Source organism: Lycium ferocissimum, chromosome 12 (assembly GCF_029784015.1).
Source record: "Lycium ferocissimum isolate CSIRO_LF1 chromosome 12, AGI_CSIRO_Lferr_CH_V1, whole genome shotgun sequence".
NCBI lineage: Eukaryota > Viridiplantae > Streptophyta > Magnoliopsida > Solanales > Solanaceae > Lycium > Lycium ferocissimum.
In genome coordinates, this window is record NC_081353.1 from 39,972,755 (window position 1) to 39,990,732 (window position 17,978).

The 17,978-nt window shown below is 37.7% G+C and overlaps 1 protein-coding gene across 2 annotated transcripts; it reads right to left on the reverse strand.

Annotated features, from left to right (window-relative positions):
* Positions 1-1,235: 1,235 nt before the first annotated feature.
* Positions 1,236-12,907, reverse strand: LOC132040990 (polyadenylation and cleavage factor homolog 4). 2 transcript variants are annotated; one of them, XM_059431703.1, is made up of 7 exons: positions 12,523-12,907; positions 8,218-8,319; positions 7,871-8,134; positions 4,541-5,233; positions 3,191-4,114; positions 2,555-3,103; positions 1,236-1,889 (listed from the first exon to the last, which is right to left on the reverse strand). In XM_059431703.1, the coding sequence occupies exons 1-7, from the start codon at positions 12,841-12,843 to the stop codon at positions 1,848-1,850; spliced, it is 2,895 nt and encodes a 964-aa protein (XP_059287686.1). In that variant the 5' UTR covers positions 12,844-12,907; the 3' UTR covers positions 1,236-1,847. The 2 variants fall into 2 exon arrangements, with proteins under 2 accessions (XP_059287686.1, XP_059287685.1); XM_059431702.1 differs by having other exon boundaries at positions 3,191-4,126.
* Positions 12,908-17,978: the final 5,071 nt, after the last annotated feature.

A 17,978-nucleotide genomic window follows, 5' to 3' on the forward strand; every position in this document is an offset into this window, starting at 1 on the left:
TTGGGATTGCATTTACCCACTGTTTAGATGTTGGTATTAGCTAATACCGATATAAATTTTGTACCAAAATATTGGTATTATACGTGGGTTTTCGCGTTACTATATCGTTTTCAAAGTTTGTATATTGCACGCGTGAATGCAACAAACGTGTAGCTCAATTCAGAACTAACGTCACAATATAATGCTCTACAATTCTTAAAGTAAGTGGTAAATCAAGTCGGTAGGAAAGATGGTTGAAGAAGTATTTAGTCGAACAAATTCGACTGGATGATATAGTTGTGAAAATGGTTTTTTCTTCCATATTTTGGACCATTTCTCAATTGAAAAATATGTTATATAACTGAAATACAAATGGAATGAACTGTTTAAACAAGAGTTCTTGAGCAAATGTGACAGTATCACCTCAGAAAATTAGAGTTAAATCTTAAAAGGATTTTCCACCTAACTATAACACATTCAATTCACACTGCTACTGGTATTTCCTTTGCAGCCCGAGTCAGAGAGTAACTCTATATAGCCAATTATTTCCCTCAAATTAGGGGTGTCAAATGAGCGGGTTAGGCTGAAATTGGCCCAATCAAAATGAGCTGAGTTAGTAAATAGGTTGGGCTAACATTGGCCCAAAAGTTATTTGAGCTGAAATGGATTGAGCTGAAAATGGGCTGGGTCATGACCCGCCCAAGTTGACCCAGTTTTTTTGAAGGGTCTATTTTTTAGAAAAACATTTTTCGTGAAAAATATTTTCTAGATATACATTTTTCGTAAAAAATACTTTTCTTGAAAAATATTTTACAGATTTTTCCATAAGATATAGAATACAAGAAAAGTGAATACATAAAAAATAAAAAAAATAAAAAAAAGAAGTAAATCTCAAGCAATAAACCCAAAGTTAAGTAAATCTTAAAAATGAGCTAAAATTGGTAGTATTTGTTGAGAAAATTCTTTAAAATGAAATACGTTGAGTTGGGCTAAAATCGACAATATGAAATTATCTTGAGCCCAACCTATAAAATTTTGGGCAGGTTGGGCGGGTCATCATTTTTTGGGCCATATTTGACACCCTACCTCAAATAAATCAGATTAGCTTCAGGCATATCAAGATACAGCCTCAGTTAAAATGAAACTCCACATTAAACAGTACAGAGATGGCCACAACTACATATTTATAGCAACCGCGCACACATTGTCACGTAAGCCATCAAATGCGAGATTGGAACCCTCTTAACAAAGCACAAAACAAATGCCAACATAGTTCATTGAAGCAGATGACTAATTCAACACATAGAACCCATAAACACCAAATCAAGACAGTTCCAACATCAAACAGTATATGCCTAGAAAATTATCATACTATTACATCTGATAAGAAGACCAGAAGGCTATGCTAATTGCACTACAGTAGATTTATTCTGCTCCCAACATTTCCCTACAGAAAATTATAGATTATTGCTGACAGAGCACCAGCTTGCAGAAGATCATCGGAGCATTCCCTGAAAATCCTCCTGCAGAAACTTCTATGTGAAAGGAGAAAAAATGGATTATACCCGCAAATTGTTAACAGTCAAAGGATACAAAAAAGCACCTCGCTTTTACTGCTTCTCAAAGGTGAGCACGAAAATAATAACAAAATGAAAGAAGATCCAAAACGGAAGCAAAATAGAGAAAGCCGGGATATAAATGCTCCAAGATTGTATGAAACCTTTTCTGACAAGAAGCTTTGATGTTACAACTCTCCTGTACATGTACATGATTCTGGCATGGTACCTAAAAATAATCTAAAGCTGAATGCTATCATGGAGGAATCTCAAGATAAAGTTACAATGCACCTAGAAGCTGATTTAATGAAGCTAACTCCGCATTCGTTTCCTTTGACTCTCATCTTCCTGAACCTAGAGAAAAAAACAATTTCCAAACATAGAAAACAAATTAGAAACCTTAAACATTGACCCTGGATCAACAAGCACATTCCCAGCATCTGGGAAAAGTATATATACAAAGTCTTGAACTTTTGACAGTTTCGAGATTACAACCGCACAGCAATTATGATAATAACTAAATAGTAAATACTAATGACTCTAAAGAGTGGCAATTCCTGTGACTCCACAACTTGCACCTAATTATATAGCCACTTGAATTTTGCAGGTAAATTGAGTTGCTGTTTTGAATTATTTTTTTTTGAAAAAGGTAACTTTAGTTGCTGTTTTGAATTATTATAGTTAGAAAGGTATGCATTCTGTCACCAAGTATCACACAACTTCAAGAACAAACTATAGAGATTCAAGCTTTGAGCTATGGCCAACTTATGTCCTCAACCATCCAATAGTTGCTAAGAATACGACTATCGGGCAAAATAGAGGCACTACTGATTAAATTCCATTTTAGGTGTTTCACCACTAAGAGGATGATACTCCAGTCACGGGTCTATATCGCCATTTGGCTTCATGTGCATCATCATCAGGTCACTATATTCAGTAATAACTAACCACACACTAACATTTAAATGCAGTCAAATCATCTAACCTAAGAATAAGAAAAAGGAAAAGAGAGGGCCCACCTCATCCACTCTTCTGGAGTCCTCGTGTGGAGTTGCACTAGATTCAGATCTGCATTTTGCATGAATAATTGGACCTAACTGAGACCTTTCCATTCCAACAGTTGACCCATTTGGTGCATTCATGTAGACAGCCCCCCTATACATCCATTCTTCAGTCTCGTCACTGTAAAAATCATCAAAAGGCTCTCCACAAAGTGCACAAACATTCTGCTCGTCGTCAGCAGGGACGGCCAATTCTTCATCATCCTTCGTTTCCACAACTTGCTCAGTCGGTAGAAACCCAGGAACTGCATCAGATCCTAAAGCCTCTGTACCACTAAGCCACATGTTGACACTTACAAACCACTTACGAGAAGACTTCTGCTTGCGATTTTTTGACACTCGATTCTTAGTTACATGCCAATCCATATGACTGCTGTGAGCCTCTTGGCATTTAAATCGTAGGCCACAAGTTGTGCACTGTCTTGGCAGATCAGCATATAAAGCAGTTACCGCAGAATCATGACGAACCTTAAGAAGATCCGGATTAAAATCAAGGCCCACAGAATCCTAAAAATTGAATCACATGGCTGAGAAAATCTTCACAAGAAAATTGACAGTACAGAAAACTTGACATAAAAAAAAAAAAACAAGTACCTGTGCGGGAGCTTGATTTGTCAATGAAATCAAACCTTGGGCCATCAGTGAGCTAATCAAGCTTGAAAAGCCTCCTGCCGGAGGGTTAGGAGTAACCTGACCTGCAGGTGGCATGAATTGAGAAGACATAGGAAGTGGGCCTCTGGGCAAAGGTGGTAAGGCTCCCAAAGAAAATTGTGATGATGTATTTGGGACATTAACCAATGGCATAGACACCTGTGGACCTGAAACTGGACGGTAACCAGGACCCTGTGGAGGGTATCTATAAATTGGTGGTAATTGCAAGTGGTTCGAGGCTGGAAGTGAGGCACTTGGAGGCATCGTCTGATGAATACGCTGAGAAAGCAACAGCTGAGGTTCTGCTGAAGCCATTTGTTCAGGGTTTTGATGATTTGCAGAAAATGACCCAGGATGTTGACTAGGAAATTGCGGAAACTTGATATATGAGCTGCTCTTCAAATTATCAGTATGTTGCTCAGGAAGAACTGCCCTGTCCAGACTATGATTGACAACTGAATTGCTAGCATTCTTTAGTTCAAAAGGACTTCTGATATGATTATGAGGCAGAACAACAGATTTTGAAGTCAAACATTGGGGATTATGCACATTTGTAGGAACATATGGTGGCCTCCAAGTATGTCCATCAGCAGCCACCCGAATATCCTGAACTGAAGAGTCAAAAGTAGGATTCATTCTTGGCGGAACATATGGTGGCCTCCAAGTATGTCCATCAGCAGCCAAATTGCTAATCAAAGGATGCTTGGATTCAGCAGCAGCTGATGAGATTCCACTTCCTTCACCCGTTAGATGTCTTTGAGGCAACTGTGGCACATTTTTTGGAAGCTTTTGAAGATAATGCGAACCTGAAATCAGAGATGTCTCATCGCAATATCCAGTAATTTTATTTCTCGCCCCTCGACCAGACTGCCAAAAGAACTGACATAATTTCAATATGAAAAAAAACATACTCTTCATCGATAAAACAAAACCATGGCCCTTGCAAGACAAAGGAGCAAATGAATTTACTTATGGTGTATTCTGATGCTATATTGACCAGGATACAGATGTTAGAATTATGGGTCTGGTCCACATCCGTCAAACAACTCAGACAATAAATACACCAAATAAAGCCACTGGGCTCCAATTAGGTTTATTTTAGCCAATGGAAAGCAGAAATAGAATTCCAATCTGAACAATGAGCTGAAGATAAGAAAATAAAAGATGCTGCTAAGCTAATTTTATTGTACTCCAAAGTAAAATATATCAGAGACATCAACAAAGTTTGAAGAACATTCACAAGCAAAAAGCTAAGGAAAAGGTAACTGCATGCAACAGTACATCAATACTAACCGAGTGAACATCATCCATGGAAGAATCATGAACTAAAGAATATTGTCCTTGATTAGACCAGCTCCTTCTAGGGTCAGTCACCAAAGGCATAGTATGTTGTGAATCAATACCAGGTCTCATCCTAATACTCTGAGGATGGCGAACTGATGTTGACAAATCATTAAAAGGACTCTGATCTGCTAAAGTTGGACTCATATCTTCCCAGTTGAACTCTTCCTCTTCGGTATTTTGCCACGTCTTTACGGCTAACCTATCACCTAAGCCATTAATAGTGGCATTGCCAATCTTTTGTTGCCTCTGATTGGCTACCTTTTCCCTTTCATCAATTCCATAAGCATCAATCAAAGCTCTCGGTCCTTGAAGATCAATTGCCTTGTTCACGCTATATTTAGCAGGAATGTCTGGTTGCTGATGGGCATCATCAGCCAAAATTCTCTGCCACTCACTCCTGTCATCATCTCTACCTCTTACTCTGTTAAGCCCATAGTCAAGTGCAGGATGAGATGGTGAGGCCCCTTCTCTGAGTCCTATGGCAGAATCATCCACTGCAAACTCGTCGAGGGTGGGTGACAATGACCTCGGAGGGCCCACTCTATAAGGAGAGGATGATCTCACATTCTTTGAAGCTGTAGACAGAACTTGTGTTGCTTCCAGATCTGAAGATGTATGGCCTGTACGATTTTCAGCTCTCACCTGCAACAGTCAAACTTAACTCAGAAATTCTACTCATCATCCCTTCTTGTAGTTAAAAACCCTTCCACATGTTTGACATCTAAGTGGAAATCCATTAATAAGTACAATAAAGCAAGCCGGTTAGCGTAACTCAACTTTGAAGCCTATCATATTTACTTTGAGATAATACCCTTATAACTACCTAAGTAGTAAGAATACAGAAGTTAAAAGAGTCACCAAATTTATAACATGTTATTACCTTCTGTCCCTCTCATATAGCTTGCGTGGTTTTAAAAAAAAAAAAAAAAAAAAAAAGGGAAAAAAAAAAAGAACAGCATGTCCATTGGTAACTAGACTAAGAATTTTGTAGGACAAATCCTTGAAAATATAAGCTGAGGGTCTATCGGAAACAGTCTCTCTACCCTATAAAGGTGGAGGTAAGGTCTGCGTACATCTTACCCTCCCCAGACCCCACTATGTGGGACTACACCGGGTATGTTGTTGTTGTAAATCCTTGAAAATATGCTAAACTAAGTTTGTACAAACAGTTCTAACTTCGCAGCAATGTCTAGTCATTATTTGTATCTGCAGTTACAAGATCTAACCACATTTGACATCTAATCAGAAATGCCAAAAGGGCATCTTCAATCAAGTTTACTCTACATTAAACCTCTCCATCTCCCAATAAAATTACTTTAATTACAGGCCCAGGTATTGCTAAAAGGACCTAGTTCTCAAAACCTACATAAACTACCAGTAAAAGGGATAAAAAAATAAGACTAAAAGGAAAACTAGAATCAAGTGGTTCAATTATATCTATTACAATTACATATAGAAGATTCAACCATAAGACTCAACAATGACAATGATATGTGTTAACCTAAGTTGCGTGGACTCTTCACTTTCGATGCCGCACCAGTGTAGGATTCACCAAAAGTACATTACTTTTGGAGAATCAGACACGCACCCGTTGACATTTTTGAAGAGTCTGAGCAACATAGGTGTCAACAATGTCAATGATGAGCGCCTACCTGTACTACCACTATCTACTAGTAGTTGTAGCTGTACTGACTTCATCAAAAAAAAAAAAAAAGTTGTAGCTGTACTGTCCTCTTTTCATCAACACGTATTTATGATAGATGATAGAATTCAGGAATAATTATTGTCGCATGGAATGGAATACATTGAAGTTGTACGACACTCTACATCTATATCCAAAAAATTGATTTCCCCTCCCCTTCAACCTGCCCCACCTCCCTATATTATCATATAGAAGAGTCAAATATAAGAAATGCAGAAATCCTTCCAATTTGCTGGATATCTGCAAAGTCAATTTTTAATGACCATGATTTGCTACATAAGCTTTTAGCTTTATTAGTTGAACATTTTTTGGTAGTTGAGTTTACACACAGTTATTAAACAAAATCTTTTCAACAAAAAAAATGAATTCCAAATCAGATGGATGGTCATTCCTCTTCTTTCTTTTTTTGGGGAAAAGTAGATTGATGATTGGTCAATTCAACCCATGAATTCAATATCTTTTTTGGGATGACAGGAGTAATATAAGAGAAATATGGATCTAGGTAACCACTTCGTAAAAGGCATACACCTTCCGATGTTTTGTCTTCAGAAACATTACATTTCAAAGTATACTAGTACAATGCTTTTTTGAGGTAATATATTGGGTAATCCAAGGAGATGGGGAGATTGATGCTGACGTCGCACACTGTATTGGGGCGGCGTGGGCGAAATGGAGGCTCGCCTCTGGGGTACTGTGTGATAAGAAAGTGCCACCAAGGCCTAAAGGTAAGTTCTATAGAGCGGTTGTTAGACCAGCACTTTTGTATGGGGCAGAGTGTTGGCCAGTCAAGGATGCTTAGATAGATGTACGGGCATACTAGGAGGGATACGATTAATAATGAAGTTATACGGGGTAAGGTAGGAGTGGCCTCTGTGGCGGACAAGATGACAGAAACGAGGCTGAGGTGGTTCGGACATGCACAGAGGAAGTGCGAGGATGCGCCAGTGAAGAGGTGTGAGAGGTTGGCTATAGCAGGAGTTAGGAGAGGTAAAGGTAGGCCGAAGAAGAATTGGGGGGAGGTGATTAGATAGGACATGGCATAGCTCCTGTTGACTGAGGACGCAACGTTGGATAGGAAGGTGTGGAGATCGAGGATTAGGGTAGATGGTTAGTACGTAATAGAGTGTTGTACTTTTAGATGTATGATTTAGGGTAGTCGCGTAGTCTCTTTTTCGCTAATGTGTGTTGATATCTGTTACTACATTTGTTTTGTACATTTGTTATTTTGCTATCCCATGTTCTTTCTTACATGTCTGCATCGGCCCCTCTATCGCATAAAGGTAGAGGTAAGGTATGCGAACATCTTATCCTCCCCAGACCCCACTTGTGAGATTACATTGGGTATGTTGTTGTTGTATGTCAGTACAATAATTGTGGCCACATCCTTAAATCTAATTCAACCATTTGGAATATTAGGTATGGATATGAGAAGCAAGGGGGAACAGATGACAAATTAAAACAAATACTTCATAAAGCACCAGAAAACATAAACCAATCTGCAGATAGAGATTATTCAGAAAGAGCTTGAGAAAGGAAATAGATGTCAAGGGGGGACTGGGTATTCACTAAAAGCTTACAGAATCAATAGTGGAGTGCCCAAGCTGACGCCTTGCTTCCAAATATTTTGGATTTACATGAATGCCATGAGTTGGTCTTGGTGATTCAGATGCTCTTGACGAAGTCAAGCCAGAAGATTGTTGGACCCCCGGCTGTGAAAACTGGAGACGAGTCTCAATTTTGCGGAGGACAGGTGCTGGGAACACAGTCGACCACGTTCCAAAGAGGTGGCGCATTGCAGGATGCATGCTAGGGTGCACTTGCCTGTATGCCTCACAGAAAACCTTGGAAAAAGAAAAAAATAAAATCACTAAGTGGTATAACAACATCATCAACAGTGATGCAAATACCTGATAAAACTACTTACCTCAGGTAAATGGACAGAGAAATGCCTGACGTAGTCCCTGCCAATATTCTTTACAATACTATCCAGAAGGTATAATGAGGGTAGCTTCTGCTCAACTGGGACCTAAAAAAAAGAATAATGTGAGATTGCAGCAAAATATTGGCAATGGATACATCAAGATGGCACAAGAAGAAAAAATTTCCAGTTCCCCTGACAAATAAAAAATAAGAAAGGCAGAGACTCTACTTGTAAACGTAAACATATGAGTATATACTTCTTTGACAAATTTTCTTAAAAAGTACTGGTCAGATTTAGCTTAACCTACACAGTTACCACAGGTGATCAATACAGATAACTTTTAAAATGGAGTGGTTTCCAACTATACTATCAAAGAAGGTATAACGAGGGTAGTTTCTGCTCAACTGGGAGCTAAAGAAGAGAATAATGTGAGATTGCAGCAAAATATTGGCAATGGATACATCAAGATGGCACGCGAAGAAAAATCTACCAGTCCCCCTGACAAATAAAAAATAAGAGAGGCAGAGACTCTACTTGTAAACGTAAAAATATGAGTATATACTTCTTTGACAAATTTTCTAAAAAAGTACTGGTCAGATTTAGCTTAACCTACATAGTTACCACAGGTGATCAATACAGGTAATTTTTAAAATGGAGTGGTTTCCAACTATACTGTCAGTGCCTCATACAGCTCTCAGAAAGGAGTTAGTTCCTATGTTGTCTTATGTTGCAGGTAATGTATGGTAGCAGTTGATAAATAATCCTTAAAACTCAGACCCTTGAACCAGATAATTTTCAAAATGAATAAGGAGACAGTTATCTTTTCAGTCATAATCCTTATAAAACTAAAGCCCCTGTGAACTAGATAACTTTCAAACTGAGTAGGGGAGTAGCTACATGCTGATTTTCCTAAATCTCATGAAGTTTTTATTGCTTCTTTGATTCTTTCCAGTTCATTCTAAGAGGGATGGAAACTCTGCATGCAATTCCAGGAGGTCCTTTTTCTTCATACAACTCACCTATTGAAAAAGCATTAAACTGTAAAATAAACTACTCTTCCATGTTATATTTTCTCTTAACCTTCTTCTGCGTAAGAAGATATCAGAATTTATGCACTACACCCGAACAAAGGACAAAATTTCCCACCATCTATTGTACAAGTATACTGTTCATTTACACGGGGAAGGAATTGATCAAGCAAAAGGAGCACGACTACGAACTTTTCTACATCTGCAGCCCAGACCTTGTAAGAATTAAGCTTCAAAGACCAATTTGTCTTACATCGACACAAATAAAAATCAATATATTATCATATTGTAACATCAACCACATGACGGTAGAACTACTGGATATCAGAAGTACCCTTCATCATTTTATTTTTATTTTTAGAAGGAGAAGTACCCTTATCTTTATCTTCGCCTAAAAGCACATTTGGAGATGATGAATTCCAACCCCTAATATTCAACCACAAACTACCACACCAAGCTTAGCCACTAGAAGCCCAAACAATGAAAAATAAATGGTTGGAATAATTTAAGAAGACATGAAGCAGGAGGACTGGAATATTAAGAATGTATTACTTTAACTCATAATTTGAATTCATGCTTGTCTATGCCCAATATAATCTATAATTTTGAATGTCATCGCTCTCAGTGTACTTCTTCTAACTGTTTTCTTTCAGATTCAGAAGAAAGGAGTATCAGAATTTTCACCAGCCTCTTATAAGGAACAGCGGAGGCCTGACAAGTATAAGATCCTGGACTCTGGATCTTCTTCATTCAGATCGACACGTGTCGGTCATGGAAAGTGGATTAAAGCATCCAAGTTTATTTTAAATTTCCTATTGCCAAGGAATCCCACACCATAAATGGCACATTTTCATACCAGGATTCACAGAACACGTTGACTTAAATGTAGTATTCAACTTTTGATACCTAGATGACAATACTTTTGACAATGCAAGAAAACGGTCTCAAAAGAAAGCATTCCACTGCAATCTTAACAGTTACCCAAGATTAAAGATTCACTGCTACTCAACACAATGCGCAAGAATTGATGCAAGATAGAATTTAAGCTAATAAGTTTAGAAGAAAAGCTACAACTACTGCTAAGCTTAAGAGACTAACGATAATTTCATTGATAGCCTCTAAAAATGGCAAACTCGATACATATATAGAGGAAATAAGACCTAGGGGGTCAAAGTAAAATAAAAGAAACTTAGGCAAAATAAAATAACTAGTTATTGGACTCAAATGTAAAACTAGTAACTTATAGGCAAATAACCAACTCAACTCCCATGTACACTTCAGGAAACATAGGGTACTACTTTCCACAACTGCTCTATTTCTAACTCGTATCAAGAATCCAATACTTTTGAAACAATAAAATTCATCCTGAAACTTCAATACAGTTCATAAAGGTAGGTTTCGATATAGCATACAGCATTCGATAAAACATTATAAATTTTACGCAAAGGAAAAAAAAACCACATTAATTTGCTAAATTTTTTTGTGGAGAACCTTCATATAGAACCCTAATTGAGTATCAGACTGAAACAGTCGAAATGGAGCAAAATAGGTACTACCTCCATTTCAATTTGTTTGTTTGGTTTTGACTTGGCACTGAGTTTAAAAAAGTAAAAAGACTTTTGAATGTGTTAAACTAAGATACGTAGATTGTACCAAAATGTACTTTGATACCATGTGGAATGTTGGAATTCAGAGTTTCCAAAAAAGGAAAGAGGCATTCTATTTTTTTTTGATTAAGCACCGGGTGTCCGAGTCTCTTTGAGCCCCGACTAATCCCGGGGTGCATTGAAAAACCCCTCGGCAAGCGAGTTTCCGCAAGTGCACCACGGGCATCGTGGTTTCCCCGGTCCACGGCCCTCAGAAATTGTTTGCACGGCTGGTTTCGAACTCGGAGACCTGAAAGGAGCACCCCAAGGCTCAAGTCAATTGCCACCAGGCCAACCCCTGAGGCATTCTATTTTAAACGGACTAAAAAGGAAAGTAAGACAAACAAATTGAAACGGAGAGAGTTTTTTAAGTGGACTTTATTTATATAAAATCAGGTGTTACAACCCGGTTCAGTAGTACATCAGACTGACTTAGACTAAGATTTCCTAACATAACTAGCTTATTACACATAGTTGTAGACACTTTTCTAGTAACTCCTTGACCCAACATATCATTACTTAGCACTTGCATAACAACCAAAGGTGGGTTCATACAACATTCCAAAACCCTAAAAAACAGAGTACTGTAAAAAAAAAAAAAAAAAAACTCAACAACCCGTCCACAAATCTCATCAGCAATACCTTGACTATGTTCTCTTTTGGAACAGGATGGAGTACTATTCTTAAAATGTCAGCATAACTAATCCCAGCATTACTAATACACCCTATTGAGTACTATTCTTATACACACTACCAAACGACCCCTTATTGATTATCAGAATGAAACAGTTGAATGGAGCAAAATGGGAATTGAATATTCATAAACCCTAAAAAACAGAGTACTGCAAAACACTAACTCAAGAATTCGAACCCAAGATTAAAGGGCATTTTGATGCATTCCACATATCTTTAATTTAATACTCCCTCCGGATCAAAAAAAGAGTCCACTTAGCCATTTGCACACCCCTTAAGAAACTACTCACTACAAGAAAAAAAAAATATGTAAATTGACTAAACTACCCCTAATTAAATAGGCATTGGGATTTGATCACATAACACTTAATAGGGGCAAATCTGGAAAGATAAGATTAATTGTTTCTTGATTTAATAAGTGGACACTTTGTTTGACCCAAAAAAAAAGGCTAAGTGGACACTTTTTTTGATCCGGAGGGAGTACTAAATATTCAAAAGTAAATTTTACTTTCTTAAACTTCATGTCAAGTCAAAATCAGACAAACAAATTGAAACGGGGGAGTAGTATCAATAACAAATAATATGATAACCTAGTACTATATAAGCCACATTTCAAAACCCTAAAAAAAAAAAATACTGTAAAAAAACTCTACCTCAAGAATCCTTCCACAAATCGCATCAGCAGTGCCTTCACTATGTCACATTTCTATATTTAATAACAATCTAACTTTAAACTTTCCATTTTACCCTAATTAGATAATTTATAGCCACACAAATATCCAAGGCTTATTCTGGACCACAAGTTTCAAAAGTCTTCATTAAACTCCGTGCCCGTGTTTGATTCACATAAATTAGCACTAGTGGTAACAACAAATAATACATAGCCACATTCCAAAACCCTAAAAAACATAGTACTGTAAAAATAAAAATAAAAACTCTACCTCAAGAATCCTTGCACAAATTGCATCAGCAATACCTTGACTATGTTCTCTCTGTTCACCAGCAATTATAGTCAAATCAGTAATCATAGGCTTAGAATTAAAAGTCAAGTCCGATAAAAGCAACTCATAAAGCCTAACAATTTCATCCATATTAGGCGGCAACACAATAACATCATCATCATTATCATCATCCTCATTATTATAAGCCTTAAGTTCATCTTCTCTTTCTTTCAACGCCGCTCTAAATCTCTCAATTATTGAAGAAGGTGTTAAGGGTTTTTGTGGCGGCGCTATAACGACGGCGTCGTTTTGGAAAGCCATTTTGAAGAAATGAAATTAGGGTTAGGGTTTAAGGCCACCGGTGGTGGTGGGAGGTGGATTAGGGGGAGGAGGAGAGAGTGAGATGTGTTGTCCCCGAGAGGAGAAGTGATAAAATTACATTGTCCTAAAAAGGACATTGATTATTAACGAAATTATTACTGTAATAAGGCAAAAAGAGGATGTGAATAAATTGATTGCTAATTTGGGGAAAAAATGAATTGGATTGCTTGGCAATATTATTGTACTAAGGTCATGATTCCATTTGAGTCAGTTTTCTCCTTAAAAATAAATAAAAAATCAATTAAGTATATTTTTAGATTTTAAAATCAAATAAAATTAATTAAGTAGATTTTTCATTGATTCGGTTTTCAACTTATTAATTGTTGGATTTATTTTATAAATATGTGAATTGCACTGTCAATCACTCATTCCAACTACAAAATTCTAATATAACATTACTATGTAAAATATTTTTTAAGAAAAAAAATCCTTTATAATGATATCTTGACAACGATTGCATTAAACAACAACAACACAATAATATATATATATATATATATATATAATCCCACCAAGTGAGGTATAGCGAGAGTAGAGTGTATGGACCCTTAGCAAACATGACGTGTAAAGAGTTGTTTCAGCTCGATTGACCCCCTAAAAAAGAGAGAGATAAGAAAAGTAGCAGCAATAAAAAGAAGAAATGGCAGCAAGATAATAAGATAACAGGTGAAAGAAACAATCAGGTAGTGCTAGGGATCTATGTCAGGTAGTGCTAGGGATCTATGTATAAGCAAATATAACAAAGGTACTAACAATCCTAGTACGGGAAAGAAATCTGTGCGGCAATCTACTAACGGCAAAGGGTCATATATATCCCTGTACTATCCCAAAAAAGTTGTAGCTGTCCTCCGTTTGCTTTTTTCGATAATATATACCCCCACCGTTATCTCTTTTAGCATATATACCCCTGCGTTTAATGATCCCGTTTTCGGAGACACGTGGCATGATCTGAATGCCCTAAATTTTTTTTCTTTTTATTTAATAATTCATAATTCTTATACCCAAATTAAACCCCCAATTCTAATACTCAAAAAAAATATTGACCCATACCCGTAACCCATTAGAAACCCATTCTTCTTCTTCTTCTTCTTCTTAACCACTGGTATTGCTACAAGCTATGCAAAAATTGTTCAAATACAATCTTCTTCTACAACATTATTAACAGAACCACCACCTCCACCACCCCTCCACTGCCATACAGATGCAGAGAATTGAGCCAAAATTAACAGTAGTAGGAATTATAACAATGATTTTCTCAATCACATTCTTGCTCCTCTTACACGCAAAAAACAGTAACAAGAGTCCTCTCGGAACCAATGCCTCCGGCAGCGGAGTTCCACTGCATTTGTCGAGCTTACAGTAAAACTCCGACACTGGCCGGACGGTGATTGAATTTTTTCCTGTTTTGATTTCACGTCAAAATGGTCCTTGTTATCCTTCTGATTTCACATGAAAATGGTTATTGAATTCTACTTTGTTATCCTTCTGATTTCACATGAAAATGGTCCCAATTAGAAAGAATATCTATTTCGGGTATGGGTTTCTAATGGGTTACGGGTATGGGTCAATATTGGGTATTAGAATTGGGGGTTTAATTTGGGTATTAAAATTATTAATTATTAAATAAAAAGAAAAAAAAGGTTGGGGCATTCAGATCATGCCACGTGTCTCTGAAAACGGGGCCGTTAAATACAGGGGTATATATGCTAAAAAAGATAACGGTGGGGGTATATATCATCGAAAAAGCAAACGGAGGACAGCTACAACTTTTTTGGGATAGTTCAGGGGTATATATGACCCTTTGCCGATCTAATAACTATACGTCACTTTCGATCACCACACGCCCCGCTTTGGTCATGTCATTCGATAAGCTGAAGTTGCGTCTTATACTGTTTAATCACCTCTCCCCAGGACCTCTTAAGTTTATCTCTCCCTCTCCCCGTACCCACCAATCGCCAAACTCTGCCCCGAGCATCTCATGCGTCTCGGCTGCATGTGTCCGAACCATCTGCCTTCCTTCCTACACCTTCTCGGGTGGGAGGGGAGAGCACTTCTACCTTGTTCTGAATCATTTCATTCATGATCTTATCTCTCCTGGTATGCCCACACATCTAAGATGGTCATTCACCAATTCCATCTATTGACCATCATCGCCATTGCCCCCCAACATTGCTCACAATACCTCCCACAATCATCCAACGACTCGACCACCCCTACTGCCCATCATCATAGTTTCCGATCATCACCATTAGCCACCACCGTTGTTAGTCACCACCATACCGATCACAATTAATTATAACTATCATCCATCACAATTATTAGTCGTCATCACTACCACATCATCCACTACTATTAGCCACAATCAATCCACCGACTAATCACATGAAATATCATCATTAGCCAAGAGTACCATCCCCAATTCATACTCACAGCCGCCAATTTTTAAAAATATTTTATTGATATAACATTAGATTCTTTTAATATTTTATTAAATTTTATATTTATAGGCGAATATATATGTTTAGCTGTTAAAAACAAACAGTTTTAATTATTTGGTACTTAAATCTTAATATTCAGATGTGCATTCTGATTTACATATCTAAATCTTGAAAAATGGTCAAATGAGCCCCCAACGTTTGATCGAAATCCCAACTAGACACCATACCTTTGTATGGGTCCTATTTCACCCCTGAACCTTTTTAAAATGCAATATATTGCTCCTTAAAATGTCAATCCCAGCTATGTGTTAGAGGGTGAAGTGCACACGCCTAACGGCTGTACATTTGATATTTTATATTTTTTTATTATTCTTTTTCATAACTTTCTCTCTCTTCCCTTTTGTCTAAATTACGTGGAACCCAAACAATCCCCGCTGCCCTACCCCTAACGGACACGACAGCGGAACAAACCACTACACGATGCCACCTCGACCCTTAGTTTCTTTCTATCTCTCTTTCTCACTCTCTCTCGTACTCTTCTATATTTTTCGTGCCCACCGTCGGTCAACGAATCGGCGACACGACATCGATCTTGTCGGAACGCGATTTTCTTTGTGTTCCGTGATTAGTGCGGCTCTCGTGTGTTACCCGGAAACAAAGGAATCTTTGATGAGATAATTACTTTCATGTTCACTAATCACGTTTCATACGAAACAATAATAATTCGATACGATAATGTCCCCCCCCCCCCCCCCATTTTTTGATGGCGTGATTGGCACCCGCACTTACGAAAATCGCGCGAACCAACTCATAACTTGTATTCTTTATGTATCGAATGACAAAATAAGGCTAAGGCTAGATATGAATGTAATATCATGTATAAATATATATCCGATGGACCCGCGACGCTAATATAATGACCCAAGCGAACATAACGAAGCCATACACAGGGGCGTCTCGCAAAGCCTCTGGCGAATATTTGAGTATACAAGTCGGGACGGGGCCCCGACATGCCATCAACAAAAATCACACAAACGTATATACATCTAGACACAAAGCGCTCCAGGAAAAAGTGGAGCTACTTTGATCATAACTAGTACACGAAGGCGGCCTACGATGAAAAGATCCTCGTCTTGTCCATCTACGCTGCGGGCATGAGAACGCGGCGACCACGAAGAACGTCGGTATGAGACGATGTCTGAGTACGTAAGGCATGAATAACAACATAATAGAAAATATAGAACATAACATGAAATAAAAATAACTTTGTATATCGGTGCCTTTCATGCAGGCGGATACCGTGCGTGCTTAGCTTTCTTTTAAAAAAACATTCCTCGTATATATACACAAATAATTGTGCGCGGAACGTGCGGCCCGATCGTAAATAAATAATAGTCTCTTGAACGTGCGGCCCGATCCATAATATTTTATATTGCGCGGAACGTGTTTAGATTAATATATCATATCATTATCTTGCATATATATTGCACGCGGAACGAACGGCCATCTATTATCCCGTATATCGCGTCCGGGACGATATCAGCCGATCAGAGAGTGGCTATGCGTATATAACGCCTCACCTTTCCCTATTTATATATATAACATAAGTAACGTAACGAGACGAGTAAAAGTTATCACTTTATCGGAGTGACGTAAGGTTGGTAACCTCACGATTATATTATGGAATAATCATCGTCGCTCTATCTCGCGCCCGAAGGAACGATTATTATAAGGTGAGGTCGGCAATAAATGAGTGGAATCGAAAAATCATGAAATAAGCTCAGTGATCTCATTTTAAATACAATAAGTTGAATTGAATACATCTAAATTGAATACAACGAAATACAGCCGAACTGGAATGCATCCAAATTTGAATACACGTTACTGTAGTTACGAAATGTAATTAGTAAAAGCGTAGCTATTCCTAAAAAAAAAAAAAAAAAAACCAAAGTGTAGTCGTTTGTGCCAAGTTCTCAAATTACTCCCCTCCGATTCCTTTTACATATCATTATACTAAAAATAAATTTTCACTTTTACTTGTTCACTTTAGTATATCAAGGAAAGACAATCTTTTTTTTTTTCTTGTTTTACGAACATTAATTACTCGTTTCAAGATGCGTTATCCGAGTCTAATGAGATTATATACCAATTAATATGAGTATTATATTAAATTACATACTTCATTTATTAATTCTTAAGGGGCGTATAAAGTCAAAAGTGAATAAGTAAAAGTGAACGGAGAGAGTATTTATCGTTTTAGAAATTCAAGAAGCAATTAAATTTTCTCTCTCTCTAACTCATCTCTCTACTTTTTTGCTCTCAATGCTTACTGTTGACTTATTTGGGTCACACCACACTGACCCACCGGACAAAAACAAAAGTAACATTCACTCAACTGACACAACTAATAGCAACTTGACAACTCAGCCAAATTTACCCATTCTCCCTACAAACCCAACGGCTATTTCGGCCCAACCCACTGGAACTTCAAAGAAGCAACTCTTAATCCGAACACAAATAGACTGATTAGTCTCTTGCTCAATAACCCATCAATTTTCAAAGCCTTAGGTTCAAAATCAACCAGCGACCATCCTACTCCGACCCTTAACACCCATCCCCCAAACCCCAAAAAAGACC